This window comes from Arthrobotrys flagrans (genome assembly GCF_004000055.1).
Source record: "Arthrobotrys flagrans strain CBS H-5679 chromosome Unknown unitig_1, whole genome shotgun sequence".
NCBI lineage: Eukaryota > Fungi > Ascomycota > Orbiliomycetes > Orbiliales > Orbiliaceae > Arthrobotrys > Arthrobotrys flagrans.
The window spans coordinates 5540431-5555987 of NW_027137556.1; the positions used below are offsets into that span (position 1 = coordinate 5540431).

At 46.5% G+C, this 15557-nt stretch overlaps 3 protein-coding genes across 4 annotated transcripts; 1 reads left to right on the forward strand and 2 right to left on the reverse strand.

The window, feature by feature from the left end:
- Nucleotides 1–868: 868 nt before the first annotated feature.
- Nucleotides 869–1690, reverse strand: DFL_009631 (uncharacterized protein; the record flags this gene model as incomplete). Its single annotated transcript, XM_067639549.1, has 5 exons — nt 869–1120; nt 1180–1256; nt 1331–1407; nt 1478–1609; nt 1680–1690. The coding sequence occupies 5 exons, from the start codon at nt 1688–1690 to the stop codon at nt 869–871; spliced, it is 549 nt and encodes a 182-aa protein (XP_067487326.1).
- A 1008-nt stretch (nt 1691–2698) lies between these two features.
- On the reverse strand, nt 2699–4138 carry DFL_009632 (uncharacterized protein; the record flags this gene model as incomplete). Its single annotated transcript, XM_067639550.1, has 2 exons — nt 2699–3374; nt 3432–4138. The coding sequence occupies 2 exons, from the start codon at nt 4136–4138 to the stop codon at nt 2699–2701; spliced, it is 1383 nt and encodes a 460-aa protein (XP_067487327.1).
- Nucleotides 4139–10499: 6361 nt separating this feature from the next.
- DFL_009633 (uncharacterized protein) lies at nt 10500–15258 on the forward strand (the record flags this gene model as incomplete). Of its 2 annotated transcripts, XM_067639552.1 has the most annotated exons (9): nt 10500–10653; nt 10731–10878; nt 10946–11345; nt 11410–12816; nt 12870–13022; nt 13090–13161; nt 13216–13287; nt 13346–13444; nt 13507–15258. In XM_067639552.1, the coding sequence occupies 9 exons, from the start codon at nt 10500–10502 to the stop codon at nt 15256–15258; spliced, it is 4257 nt and encodes a 1418-aa protein (XP_067487329.1). The 2 variants fall into 2 exon arrangements, with proteins under 2 accessions (XP_067487329.1, XP_067487328.1); XM_067639551.1 differs by lacking the exons at nt 10946–11345; nt 11410–12816; nt 12870–13022; ... (2 more) ...; nt 13346–13444; nt 13507–15258 and having other exon boundaries at nt 10731–10882.
- Between the last annotated feature and the right edge of the window lie 299 nt (nt 15259–15557).

A 15557-nucleotide genomic window follows, 5' to 3' on the forward strand; every position in this document is an offset into this window, starting at 1 on the left:
CACTTCCCAAGCTTGCTATAATGTTACCATGCGCATCGGCCGTCGTGTTACCGCACACAACCCCCCAAATCTTCCATCCTCGCGTCAATACGTACACTCAGGCCAATGAGCAACAGTATTATCGCCCCCGCAGATTTCATTAAACAAGAGCATTATTTATACAACGCTCCTATTTCGCACGGATACTTTTTTTTTCTATTATTATTCAGGTTCACTATATTTCTCATTCACCATGCCCTCTTTCTTCGTCTTCCCCGAGTTCTACAACAACACTTGCCATATCATCATATAAAGGCCCAAATCAGTTATGCACGCATTAACGATTTCTATCGGGAAGCGGACCACATCGGGAAGAGGACTGTGTAGATGGCTTTTTTTTTTTGAGCTGATTATGACACGGCGTAGTCGTTTATGCACGGTTGGGACTTTGTCCTGGATTGATTTTTAAATCTGGGCTCAATATCCTAAGGAAGAATTCACGCATACATTACTTTCCTTATAAATCTCTTTTCCTCATTCGATCCCAATACCCTGTATTCTAACACGCACGGACAAGACTACGATATTTATAAAAGTGGTCTTGAATCTTGAAGTGCAACTGAAGATGCGAGCAATGGACACCAGGGCTTATATACACTGCTCTAGAATTATATAAAATCACTCGCGTTAAACCTTCAGATCCATAACTCGTAGATGTGAACCTACCAATTAAGTAATATCTCAAGCCCTAGTAAATTATAAAGCTGTGCGACGAACGATGAACGCTAGATGGAACGGCCCGGCTTTTTCTTTTCACAATCAAAGCTAAATTCAAAATTCTCAAGGGATGGTATCGCTAACATTCTAACTACCAACTACCATACCTTGTTTATACGGCATTTCTAGCCTTCTCAGTGGGGAACACGAAGCTCTTCGTTATACTTTCCCCTACACCACCCCACATCAGAACACCGACGTGAGGTTGTACGTTCCAAGACAATTTCAATGTAGCATTCCTTTGTGCGTATTCACCGGTGATATCGTGAATGTTGTATTTTGCTTTTATATTTTTAAGGGTAAGTTTCTTAGAAGGGGCGGCGGCGGTGATGATTTTGTCCCAGATTACGGCTTCGTTCGTTGGCTGATGATTGGTTAGTCAATTGATTTGCGAAGTGAAAAGAGAGGTTATTCGGGACTTACGTATCTATCACCGCCGTAGGTTGCAGAGATCCAGACGAAGATTTGTTTTGTGTTCCAGTTGTAGAGGGATTCAAAGTCTATTGTTTATCCGTGTTAATCCAGTGCTCTGTATGTATATGTATATGCCGTGGATGGGGAAGTAGAGCCGTACCGGCGTCCAAGTCGAATTTTATATTCGCATATTCGTTCTGTCTTGTTGAGTAATATCCACCGGAACGTCGTTTGATACTAGCGTATACCCGTCGTTAGTTCGAATTGCTTTTGGAGGAACAATCGGTCGCGGGATTGATTAACATACACGGCGATATCGTTAATCTTTATCGATGCCGTCGGGTTCATGGGGTAGGTATACGACGTCAGCGCGATTATGCTCGCCAGTACGAAACTGACTGTGGTGAGGAATCCGAAGACCTGTTGGAGACGGACGAGACTGGTGTATTGTACGTTAGCATTGAATGGAAGTTCGGTCATAGAATAGGGGTATTTGGGTACAAACTTACGAGCTATGCATTTTGACGGTTTGTACAAGGGGGGTATGAGGGAGAGAGGGAGGGTATATGTGGTGGGTGGTGTAGTCCGACGCTCGAGATGGGCTGGAGCGAGTTGGTGTATCGTGAGCTTGTCGACTTGTCCTTTTGGGGAGCTGCGTGTGCCACAATTTCGAGGGCACCGTGGCGGATACACGCGGTTGATGGATGGATCGGCGCCACAATGCGTTGGTGTAGCCTCAACGCAACAGTGCCCTGGGCGACTTTGAAATACCTTGAATTTTGAGTCGTCATCGTGGGTTTAGTTTTTAATTGATTGGCTTGATCTTTATAGGTGAAGGTAGATCTAGGAGTCGAGAGCTATTCTTGGAGATGGTTTAAAGTTTGTTTAGAAGATGTGTACTTTGGTTTAACTAACCCAGAGTATCGTTTACTTCTAGATTAACATCGTTTGAATGAAAAAATTGCAAAAGATCGAGAATAAACCAGGTACGGGGGTATCAGGATGCAATAGTTATCGTTAGTATATATCTAGACAAAGTCCTCCACAGAAAGTTGACGCTCATGAAATGACCACACCCTATTCTCGAGCTTGGGGTCTCTGACCTATGCATATACATCTTTGGGCATGTCACAAAACAGAAAGGAAGAAAAGAAAAGGATGATAGGTAATAAAACATTTACAAGAATTAATAGGAAAAAGAAGTAGAAGAGCGGAAAGTAGATAAACGCCAGAGTTGAGCATGATTTCGATGTTCGTTTTTTGGTGGAGATGATGCTGTTTTTTTTTTGTGAGTCAAGGAAAAAGAAGTAGCTGGTTTCGCGGTTTGAAGAAGTGAGAAGCAACATGTTTTTTCGGAGAAGGAAATAGACATTAACAAAAGTTTTGCGGAAATAGAAATGCTACTTTTTACGCTATGGTGTACATTACCCTTGAAGACGCTGAAAGGATGAAAGTGAGAAGAAGAAGAAGAAGAAAAATCAGGGTGATAGGTGGGAGGAAACCACCCCTAGAGCGAGTCCCACATATATTAGAACTGGAGGGCTGACATTGCCCTATTAATGTTATCCTCGGCCACCATGACAGTACCAGCTCGAGCCGTACTAAGGTACGACATCTCGACTGGATCGGACCGCTCCAAGAACCCTCCGGTATCTCCGCACAGTCTACCTGCGACACCACACACGATACCGGTCGATTCGACCGGTAAGTCTCGAAGGTCGAGTACAATCGGGATTAGAATTTCGTGCTTGTTGCCCAACAAAGTATCTTCGGGGCCGAAAAGTCGGAGCATATGTCTCTCCAATAGGAAGGATGGTGGCTCTGTATCCGTAAGGGTCACGGATAGGAAATCCGGTTTGTTGATCAGACATTGCACAAGTCCCAGATGCATTGTTTCGTCGGGTGTTAGGTTGGTACTTCGGCGGCCTGCGCAGAGGAGAAGCTCGGAGTTTCGGCTAACTTGTGGGCTTATGTTGTGCTGCTTGAGTGAGCTAAATGTGCGTTCTTGGAGTTCCGGGATGGTGATTGTTGGTGGTGGAGTGGGCGGTTGGGATTCACTCGGAGCACGATGGTGAGTGACATAGGCGTCAATGTGCTTCTCAAATGCGAAGCCTCGCCGTTGAAGAGCCTTTGTTACATTAGAGCGATTACGGGCTGGAACGAGGATGTAATCTGAAAAGTATGTTGTGATGAAGAAGATTGATCTAGGAAGCGGTTAGTATCCACTATAGATATCAGCATGATAGGTTTCATAAACTTACACCCCAGCCATTGCTAATGGGCTAGTCAATTCGAGAACTCTTTGGCCGGCGTCAAATCCTTCCCCGTCAACTTGGATGACTACATAGTCGTCCTCGGATATCACAACGGTTTCCCTACGCTCCGGCTCCAAGGCGTCCAGTAGAGGTTGAAATAATTCTTGGGCGGTGTCATGTGCACATACGACGGAGCACTCGACTGGTGTTATCGAAACATTGACAAATACTTGTCCAACATCCGTACTTCCGTTACTCGGCTGATACCCACTTTCTGTCATCGAATAATATCTATCCTCCTCGCCGACGGTCGGTAGCTGTCCATTTTCATCTTTCCTCGAATCCTGAAAGGGTAGGACAAGTTTTAAAATCGGTTGCAAGAAATGCGGATACAAGTCGCGCGGGATGTGAATAAGGCTGAGCCGACAGTCCTGTGAGAACCGCACAGTAGTTCGTAAGCTATCCACACTGTCGCTAACACTGGAAAAGTTGGAATTGACGCTGCCGTTCATACGCTTTGCTCTCCATTCGACATCCGAAGATGCGGTAGATCCTGCACCTGCGGAAACAGAGCTGAAGGAAGACGGGGAGGCTGGTGGAGTGGTTTCATAGATGGTTCCATGAACGGATCTTAACGAGAGCTTTCGTAGGGACATGGGAGGCCTACTCATTGGGATGGGTTGGGAGCCTCCATCGTTTGAGGGACCGGACATGCTACCTCTGTCGCTTCGTGAACTCCATTGGTATAATTCAGACAGGCGGTTTGGGGAAGAAAATGGCATGGTAGAATGGCAAAGTGCGATAATGTAAATTTTTATATATATATATATATTTTTTTTCAAAAGGAAATATTTGAAAAATGAAAAGGAAATATACGATTAGAATATGAGAGAAGATGGGGATCGATTGAGGAAAGCCTTGGTGCAAGTGGGGACAAAGAGATCAAATTGCTGTATTTAGTCCGCGCAGGGGGGGAAGGACCCGAGAAGGGATCCAAGAAGGGATCAAGGAAGGGTAATATATGTCAAGTATAGAAGAGTGGAGTATGGGGGAAGCAATCGGACAAATCAAAACAGTGGCCTACTAACAAGGAACCGAATCGACATATTCAAACCAGGACGCCGATACCACGGGCTCGCGCGCTATCGCCTTGCACAAAGCAAAAGAGATCCAAGGACGAAGAAAGAGGGATGTTGTAAAAAGCAATTTGCAATATGTGGTGTTTGCTGTCAGAGAGAAAGGAATATCGATGTGGTCCCGTCGAGCGAAGAACGTGTTGACCTCGTTGGAAAGGACGTTCCCGTTCGCCAAGCTAAGGCAAAGCTAACCGCTTCTCAGCCCAGCTTTCGACTCGCCTTTGACTGTTCTAATTCTCAGAACTAATACAGGCTACCCCGTCGATTTACCCCGTTTATCTATGATGCAGCAAAGTAACACCCTCTTCTAAGGTTCCTCGGATCTTCCCACTCAGTGAGACGGCGGACGGAAAGCGGCCAGTATATTCTCGGCGTTCTGGGAAGCCCGTCCGATAATAAATCCGCTCGCAAAAGGTACTTGGCTTGGTTTCGACAGTGCCTTCCCCACGAAATGCAAGAAGTCAGCAAAAAATCAACAGCAAAATGAAAAATGGATATCTGTTCGTGCAAGAAGTGAAAAAAAAACGGGGAAAGAAGAAAAATCTGGGGAAAGGATGGGAAGGTATAATCAGGAAGAATTACTTAATCGAATTTTGCAAGACTCGTTCCGTTGCGATTGGGTCAAGGCGGATAGGAGGCAAGTAGAAAAAAAGAGACTGTGCTGTTTTTGGGGGTTATGGTCGGTCAGTCTTGATCTGGGGAAAGGGCTGTCAGAAGATCATTGGTCTTTTAGCGCTAAAATGAACGAGCGCATGTTAATGGTCTTTCGATCCTTAGTCTCAACGAAGGCCATGTGTCTGTGGGTATTCTGCTGCAGAGGCATGATGCAGGCCAACCGGCTTCGATAGTCGAAGCAAGCTCCATGTAGCCTAGCCCAGGCTCTGTGAGAGGGACAAGGTCTTGACTGTTTTTGTTGGATGCAATGCAATGGACATCCCACACCCTTTCAGGTCCTTGAACGTTGAAAAAGAGCAACCATGTCCAGCTGTTCTCCGCCTTTTCCATTTGGGAAAGGTGGGGAAAATCGGGCAAGCACAGCGCAGAAGAAGTACTGGAATCATGGATCGCACAAGGTAAATGGAGCTGTCTGCCGTCGTAACGAGGGCTGTACACCGTACAAAATTGGGGGCGTCTTTACCAGCAGCGTGGTCGAAAAAGTTACCTGGCGCAACCCTTTTTTGGTCCATACATGTCTGTGCTTCAGGGCGTTTTTTGGCCCCCCGGCCAGGACTTTCGTATCGAAGGAAAATAGAAAATATGCCCCAAAATGTTGCAATATGCAGTTTATGAAAATCAGAAAACCCAGGCAAGGAGAAATACACAGATAAAAATGACGATGGACCCGCTTCCATCAAACAGTCCTGAAACCCTGATACTTTGCAACACTCAAGTTTCTCTTGCGGATATATGCAGGTTCAGAAAATTCCAGCCAACATAGACGGCTCACGGCTCACCGACGTTGCCGAAAGAAAAGTGTGGAGAAAGAGACACAGGGAAAGAAGAAAAACAGGCGTGTCGAGTGTGCATGTGCCATGGACTATTAGGTTTGTATCTGCATATCAAGTTGTATACGTACCAAGAAGTTCCCACCACGCGTTCAGAAGTTGATGTTGTGTATGAGTTGATCGATGTTAATTTGATGCGAGTTTTCCATTAATTGAGAGCAGTGCAAGATATACTGAAAAGTGTATGACTCTTCCGTTCGCAAGCGCTCCGAGTTCGCACGTTGCGGAATTTGATAACATTTTATTCTTTTAAGACATTTTTTCCTTCGCAGACTAACTAAATAACCTAAGCGATAACCTTGATAACAAGTCTTGATAAGCTCCTTGCGAACTGAAATTTTTCCATCCGAAGAAAATTATTTTAACACTAGAAAGGTGCTAAAGACACCTTGCCTTCCGTATTCGTGGAGTGGGTAACCATTATACGGGCTATCCAAGCTATCATCAGTAGCCAAGTACGGTGGTAAACGGGTATTCTCGCTTCAATTCGTGGGGGCCACAGCGAAACCTCGCCGGGTTGAGAAGCTCAAGCCAACGAGCACGTTGGGATAACATTTCATGCCTCAAAATACCCCGTTCTGTTGCATCGTCGACGAATTCGGTACTCTTGCTCATGGGTAAATAAGAACTATGTGCGGGTGAGGTTGCGATTCGGATATTGCCCGGGATGCGCATTTAATGGCCTGCGAAACAAGGTGTTTCGGGGTGGGGGCCTTTGCATTTGCTGTGGGTGTTCTCCACAACTGTACAGCTTCGATCACAAGTAGTGATTTGCATGCCTTCGCAACAGCCCTTTAAATCGGATCCCCTTAAGTGCGCCTTTTTCTCTTCCAACTTCTAGTTTCTGTGCCGGGATGAGCTTATAACATTAGTTAGCATGTGTCTTAGATCGTGCGAGCTGAGGTATATGATGTGACGAAATGGCATTCATCAAAGGGATATGTGGTGTCGACATATTCTGATGAGATCTCTTGGGGATTTTGTGTGATTATCACGATAGAGCAGGGTGCTGATTGCGACTTTTTTTTTTTCGCACCGTGCACCAGTTAGACTGGTACCTAAGTTTTTTACCTTCCTGGTTTCCCTTAAACTAAAGCCCACGCTAGTAGCGAGTTAGGGTGTCCGTCGTCGATAGGCGATACCTCGAGAAGTTCTTTTTTGTTGCTGAACGCCGAATAGCTTAGTGCAAAAGTTGTGGCTTTGAATGAAAGTGTTTTCGTGAGAGAATTTGATATCAATATCGGTACAAGATTTAATCGCGACGGATGTTATCCCATGCTCCTATTATGGACGTCAACCCTTGAGAACGGCACCCTAGCTTAGCCGTTGTAGACCTTGCCTCGAGTATCCGCAAATATACGTGGGGGTGGACATCCCGTCCCAAGAAGTGGTGCTGGTTATTTTTTTTTTTTTTTTTTTTTGTGTTGGCTTACGCTTGATATCCCTCTCTCCTCTTTGGTTACTTCGTGCCTTCGTATGCGGTGCACAACAGTCGATGCAATAATAGCCTAGCTACAAAGGAAAGGGTTGAGATGCTAAGATAATTCGAGAAGGCCAGATGACCTCTAAGGTGGCATTGCGTATCTATTGGAGAAGATTATTCCGATTGATAATGCAGATAAAGAACCCGTAAAGCTTGTCAAAAAGCCATTGACCAATTTTCCGAGACTAGCTACTCCGTGTAGACCATTGTCAGCGCTAAAGCCCTAATTTGACCACCATGCATTTCGTTGACTTTTTTGAGGTTACACAGTCGAGTTGTTGGGTGAAATTCAACTGGCTCGGGCTCGAACTTGACGAGTTTTTCTCTTTTTAAGCGTGTGAATGGCCATTGCAATTGTATTCTCCGTGACAATTCTTTTCGGCTCCGGCATCGCCCGACCGTGAATATATGCACGTAGCTATGTGCTTTTCTGCACATCCGAGGTGAATTGCTACTGCGCAGCAGATGCACTAGGTCGAATAGTAGCGAGCGTCCTTACAGACAAATAGACATATAACACGATTGCCTTTACGAGTCTCAAAGATCAATTGTCGAAAAAACAAATTTACGCGCCGATTTTGGGGATTCGGCATGGCTTCCTACTTTGCGGAATTTTCCAGAGACTGTGTATCTAAGAAAGCTAAGAACATAGGCGCTCCGATTTTCATGCAGTTTCAACTATGGCTGACACACAGGGCACCTTTTTTTCGAGGAGCTCATGGTGAATACCTAATGCATTTCGGTTTCACAATGCTATCTTGACGTCATAAGGATAATTTCAAGACGTAAGGATTCCTCGTTATTTATTATATCGCCAAGGATACATTAGGCATGGGATATATCCTGGCCAGCGGGATAGACGTTGGAAAGGTTAATTGGTCGCACGAGACCGAAAGAATTGGGCGGGGACGTTGGATTTCATGGGGATGGTGGGTTACACAAGAATGTGGAGAGTGCTACGTCAGGTTGAAGGGAGGGATCCTGGCGCAGGGTTCCTAGTAGGCGAAGGTTGGGGAATTGATATCTAGAATTTGAAGGCTGTAAAATGCAGATTTAAGGACAGGGGTTTGGGTCCATAATCTGTTTCATATTGTCATCGACGGGATATATAGATTATCATGACAGGGAGGTTCCGCAATACTATAGGCAGTCGATATTCGATATATTCTAATTCTAGATGCATGAGTAATATCAAATAAAAAATAAAAATAAAAAAGATAAAATAAAATAAAAGAGTGAAAATGGAAAATACGGAAGAATGCATGGTACCAGACCAAGTACTCATACCAGATACTGTCTACCCACGTGAATGCTAGGCGCAGCCACGCGAATGGACGAGGCTTCAAGTTCGCTTCGCCGTAAAAGGCAATTCGCCGCAAAAGGGAAGGATGTAAGGATGGGATGTTCAAGATGCAACACAGGATTTGTGTTGTGGAAGAACAGCTCTATGCTTGTCAGATGTATATCCTATTGTCCTGGTATCGCAATATCGGTGTATTGTTTTCGATAATCTGTCAGGCAGGAAGACTGTTATTGGGGCAGAATAGTGCTGGTAAATAATAGGCGAATATAGGCTTCCTAGCCTAGGTGTTTTTGGGTGTAAGCTAAGTGGTACTCGATTGGACTCTCGTAGACAGCAACACTTATTAAGGAGCTTCGTGGTTTCTGGGCTTCAGCGTCCTAAATTATAGTTGTGGTAGATACGGAAGAGACTATTGCAGCAGAATCGAGTATCATAAACGGTATGGCCGTCTATTCGAGAGGAGATTGGATGCCCTGTTTCGGTAAGATAGTCACCTGTTGCTACGCACGGGTTCAGTATGGTATCATCGGAAGACCACTATAAGGGGGGTTAAGATAGGCTGGATTGGCGAACTCGAGGGCCTGATGATAGTCTATATAAAATAATAGTGAGGACAAATGAATGAATGAATGAACGGGATGTGTTGGGGGCTGTCAAGGGGAAGGGGGGAGGGTGTGTATGTGTGGTGTGTGTTGAAGAAGTCGACGGTTTCTCCAATATTTTTTTTCTTCCTTAATGAAATATTTAATTATTTCAATAATCAACCCAGCTCCCATCCCGCTCCTACCGTCCCTTCTTCGCAACCTTCACCATCCATCGCGTTTCCCTTCACATCACCATAAAATCCCTTCACATTCCCGCTCTCGTACTTCCACTTCGTCTCTTCCTCTTTTCCCATCGCAACTACCTCTTTGTTCGATATCCCAATCTCCTTCTTGCCTGACCGTTCCTCAGCTAACAACCTTCCTCCCATCGACGACAACTTCATCAAACAACAGCTAATTGACATTCCGTCACCAAGTTCCTCTCTAGCAATCCCCTCAAGGTCTTCATCTTCCTCTCTCCCCTTCTCCCCCGGCAACGTCTTTCTTGTACTATCAATTCTGACTTCTCCGTTGCTTCAGCTTCTCTCAATCCATCTCAGTCACGTAACTCTCACACAAAACACAACTCTGGTAAGTTACCCCATCTACCTCCCGTTGCTTGCTTGCTTCCATTTCTCCCTTCCTCCGTCTTTCCCATCATCTCTTCCTCCCTCTCTTCTTCTCTTCCTCTTCCCCTCTTCCATTCCTCCATTCCTGCAAACCATCTCTGCTTGCTTCATCAGGTTCCTGCTCGTAGCCTCTTCGGAGCTCTCCTGGTGTTGGTGCTTTCTATCGTTGCAACAGCTTTTTTAGATTCTTGGCCACGAGCAAGCATCGCCGAGGTCTAGCTATCTACATTTGACGCGAGGATAAATCAAGCCAATCCGATCTGATCAAAATCTACTTCTCTAATTTCCCTCCAACCCATCTTTTCTCCTTCCATAAACCCATCTCGAGTCTTCAGCTATCACAAACAATATTTTCCGTCTCCGTACGTACTCTAACAAAGCTGCTAGACACACACCATCAAGCTCCTTGCTCGCTTGCATTTTCGATCTTCAAAATGCAGCAGCCTAACGAAGGACTTCCACCTAAACCAATGGGAGGGAGGCGATTCCCTGATCGTGAGCCGCAGAACGAGCGACTTATGATCCACATCGCGAACATTCCTCCAATGATGCCTGAGGATATCGTTAAACAAGCTGCTACGCAGTTTGGTAAGTACTCGTTCTCTCCTCCCCTCTCCTTCTCTCTTTTATTGCAACGATCCAGTTCTAAGCCTTCTCTACTCCAGGTCCTGTCAAGGGTTTTTTCAAGGTCAACCGGCATCATGAAAAGGCCTACGAATATGCTCCATGTTTCGGTTTCCTAACCTTCGAACACGAGGATTCCGTCACCCGTGCTCTAGATGCCGGGTGGGTTTTCGTTGGAGAGACTCGATTGTAAGCATAACCATCACAGCCGATCAGATACATCCACACCTAGCATGTTTGCTAACATTTCCTTTAGGAGTCTCAATGCTCGCCGTCCAAGAGAGCATAGAAACCAAGGGCCACCTCGTACTCATGGTGATTTTCGTATCGCTGGTCTTCCTAATGGCCCTAGGACCCTCCCAGACCGCCCTCCATCGGTTCGCGGCCAGGCGCAAGTGCCTGTGCATACTAGGAAGCAATCGGACAGCTTGCAGTTCGAGAACAAGGGTCCTTTCCCCGGCCCCCCTCGAGGAAATCGTGCGTCTAGTTCCACCTGCACAATCTATGGCCTCCCGGAAAAATTTCAGGTCCAAGATTTGACGGAGCGCGGAAACTCCTTCGGACGCGTTATCAATACTCATATCTTTGAGTATAAAGATCGTGACGGTCGTCGTTTTGGGACCATTAATTTTGACTCTTCCAATGTTGCTGAGGAGGTAAGGCAAATTTTCCTCTCACGTCCCCAATATCCAAGAATCAATGGCTGATAGAAGGGTCTAGTTTTACAACAAGGAAGATGGTCAGATTTGGAACGGGTGCGCCGTCAAGATTACTTTTGAGCCATTCAATGTTGCTCGCCGCAACAATGCTCCACCCTTCCGCTCAACAAACCCAGGCCCTCAAAGCTTCCATCGTCATGAGCAGCGTCCCTTTGAAGGCCCCAAACCCTTCCCTAATAGGAACCGAGGACCTAGATATCCACCCAATAATGGCACGGGACGTTTCAAACAGCACAGGTCTTTCCAACATCATGACAATGGCTACCAGCCTCAATTTCAGGGACAAAACCAGCAAGGCTATCCCGCCGAGCAACAGTTCTATGACCCCCAAATGATGGCTTATCCTCAACAGTTCCAACCACAATATCCTCAAGCCGTGAATCATCATGTAGTTGGTCAGAGTCACTATGGTTCCGGACTCGTTTCTCCACCATTGCCATACGACCAACAGATGCCTCCCCATGGCATCCAAGGGCCATACCAGTCCCCACCACTTGTTAACCAACATGGTATGCACCCAATGCACGGTAGCCAGATCCCCTGTTCTGGTCCTACTGAGTACCCACATCGCTTCGATGCCCACAGGAACATCACTGTTGGTGATTCCCCGATCAGTAAGCATAGCTCCGCTTCTAACGACACCACTGGTGTTTTCAAAATCTCGGGTGAAACTTCCATGGCGGTCCCCACCAGTCACTCTGATATTCACGGGAGACCCTTAATCATCTCACCTAGGCACTATCGTCAGGCCGGATACCATTATGGGGGTCATATCTCTGAAAATGTTCGTCCATTGAACATTCATCATGTTCAACAAACCCAGCAAATGCAGGTTGTCGAGACTACTCCAGCCGAACCCCCCACGTTGCCAGTGACGGTCCCGGAAACTAAGGACCCCGAAGACCCGTCGAACATCTTCATTAAAAACATTGACGATGATCTCATCTCGAAGCCAGAGCACCTCGAGGAATACTGCAAGAAGTTCGGCGAGGTAGTCTCTATTTCTTTGCCAGCGTACTCTAACGGTCTCATCAAAGGATTTGGCTTCGTAAAGTTTACGACACCAGAAGCGGCCCTGAAAGCGAAGGAGGAGCTTAACCTCCGGATTGTAGGCCGTAAGCGTCTATTTGTATCATTCGCAGAGACTAGTGACCATCGTCACTCCCGTCTTGCAAAGTTTTACGACCAAACTAGCACCATCCAAAGCGAAGGCCAAAGCGAAGGCCAAAGCGAAAAGTCGCCCCCAGACCCCCTTATACAGAGAGTGTGTGATAGGGCCAGAACTCCAGAAAAGACTGTTCAAGTTGACGAAGGGATGAAAAACACGTCTTCTGTGCCCCAGCCAGACGGCGACGCTACGATTGATACACCAGTTGAAAAGTCAGCGGATGAACAATCCAACGTCAAGGTAAGTTGCGTATCTCAAAATGCAACATGTTGATCAGGGCTAATAGCGACTAGCAATCTGAGGCTCCAAAGGACACTCCTGTCCAAGAAAAGATCGAGGAGCTACCAGTCGAGTCTGTTATTGCTGTCGGAAAGGCTACCGAAATTCAGTCCCTAAAGGAATCGCCTCTCGAAGTCACTTCGCCGGAGCAAAAAGATAAGGTTGAGGTAAGCCACTGATCAGACTAAAAATTTAATCAAAGAACCTAACATCTGATACTTGGGAACCATCTAGGCTGCCAAGAAGATTGATGCGGAACAAAAAGTCAGCACTTCAATTAATCTCAATGAGCTCCGGGATCTTCTAGTAAGTAGTTGTTTAGACCCTAAGCTTTTATTCACAGCTAACCATAGAATGTAGGAGGCTGAAATGAATAGGGCAAGGGGCAAGTCTATCGGCCGAAGACTCACACCAGAAGAAGCCATGAAGCTTGTATGTTTTCCATTGGTACTCTCTCTCTCGTTTTAAAACTTGTTCTAACTTTTCCAAGGATCCCGCCATTATCTCGGTTGAGAGGCCAGAGAATGCCGTCATTTCAAATGGTTCCCTGACTGCTCCGACTCCGTCTAACCTATCCAATGAGACGAAGGTGAGTCTCGATGATAGTTAACGGCCAAAATAATTAGCATAGGCAGCTGACGAGATTTTCAGGAGGATCGACTAAAGCTCGTTTTAAAGGGTCTCCAGACGAGTGATCCCAATGACAATTCTATACAGAGGGCTTCCCCGGATAATCACCAGCCTACAATCCCTGGGCGTAAGCGATTGAGCGACAGCGAAAGAAAGGAACTCGGCGAAGGTATTCTCGAGGCCCTCAAGGCCAACGGAAAGAAGTCAGAGGACAACAAAGAGGGCTTTCCACCTCCACTTACCCGATCCGACACCCGCAATTCGAGTGGTTCCTCGGGTTCTCGTGTCAGCCAAGAGGAATTCTCTGAGGCTCTGAAGGAGAAATTTGGTCTAAAAATCCCGTCCACTATTCGAGCTACGGAAGTCATGGACGCTGTTGATAAGTATGTTGAGTCTCGCAATAGCACTCGCGAGCCATCCCCGACAACGAACAACGAGGAACCTACAGCGAAGCAGGACGATGATAATACTAAAGCTGAGGCGAGCAATATTGTTGCTCCTGCACCATCACGAAAAGTATCCATTCGACAGATCACACACTCTGCTGTTATAGAAAACAAGTCAGAATTGGTAGAGGATCAAAAGGCCCAAGTGGAGGAGAATAAGACCATGACGGCCGTCCCCGAAGAATCTCAAGAAAACATTGCAAAGGATGAGACCAACGAAGCCTCTCGCCCGGTTCAATCGCAGCCTCCTACTCTGGCCGCTATTTCCACGGAAACCCCAGATGTTGTCCCAAACGTTGTCACAAACGTTGCCCCAACCGAAATTTCAGTTCCTATCTCTACAGAGGTGTCGACTGTCCCGATGTGTGCTCCTGGGGCCGGACAAAATGCACCCCAGGCCATTCCAGTTCTGGACACTGATGAGCAAAGTGCTTACTACAGCGAGACCGCGAGTAGTAGTCGACGAAGTAGGCCGACCCTCCAATCACAGCATCCTTATGGCGAGCTCTCCAAGCATCCACGCAACTACGCTGGAAATCAAGGCCAAACAGACTCTACCCATCGACAGGGCCACGGCAATGGCGGAATGACTCCCCCACCCCATTCAAAGTATTCCCGCAGCGCAGAACATCCGCAGGGATTTCAAGGATTCCACAGCCACCATAACGAGCAATACAACCCTCAGGTTGGTCCTAACTTTGGTCCTCACTCGCCATCAGGGCTACACCCCCCCACGATGATCCATGATAGACCATGCCCACAGCCCCAATGCCAACCGGCCTTTGCACCATTCGTCCCAATTCCTGACATGTCCCATTTGTTCCAGGGTCACATCGACGCACGTATGCAACAGATGGGGCAAATGCCGGGGCAAATGCCAGGACATATGCCCTTCTACGACCCAACCATGTATAACGGTCAATACGGGTACCCTGGAGATAACAATGGGTTCACTCCTCCCCCCTTTCCTCAGTTCTTTGGAGGTGGACCAGCTGGTATGTATCCTCACCCACCTCAATGGGCTAATAACGGTAACAACGGCCCGAGCATGGGACCCCATCCACAGGGAGGATTTATGTATCCCCCACCCCATCGTTACTCGCCTCCTCACGGTCATCACCACCAATCGACTTCACCACCGCGTACGAATCATATGGATCAACCTCATCCAAACCGTGTATTCCAGGAGCACGGCCAACACCCACAGATGCAACAGCAATTTGGAGGGCTAATGTTCCAAGATCAGGGGATGCAGGGTGGTCCACCACCACAATTCCACGGACAGGGCCAATACCATCCACCACATGGCGGCGTTTCCTCCTTCTAAATTCGACAATGTGTTTTCTCCTTACTTGGTTTACAGGATTTCAACTAAGTGGGCCGAATATTAGGGGTTGCGACGATATAAGGGAAACATTTCAAAGAGAGAACGATTAAATCCGTTCAGAAGGGAAAAAGGAATAGAAATGAAGAAAAAACATTGAAAAAATGAAAAAATGACAAAAGAAAAAGAAAAAGAAAAAAGATACAGCTAATATTTTCGGCTTGTCCCCGGGATCCCTGGAACAGGCTTTGCCTTCATGCAAATATGTTTTACGGTGATTTTTTCAGCGTGTTTTTCGGAGT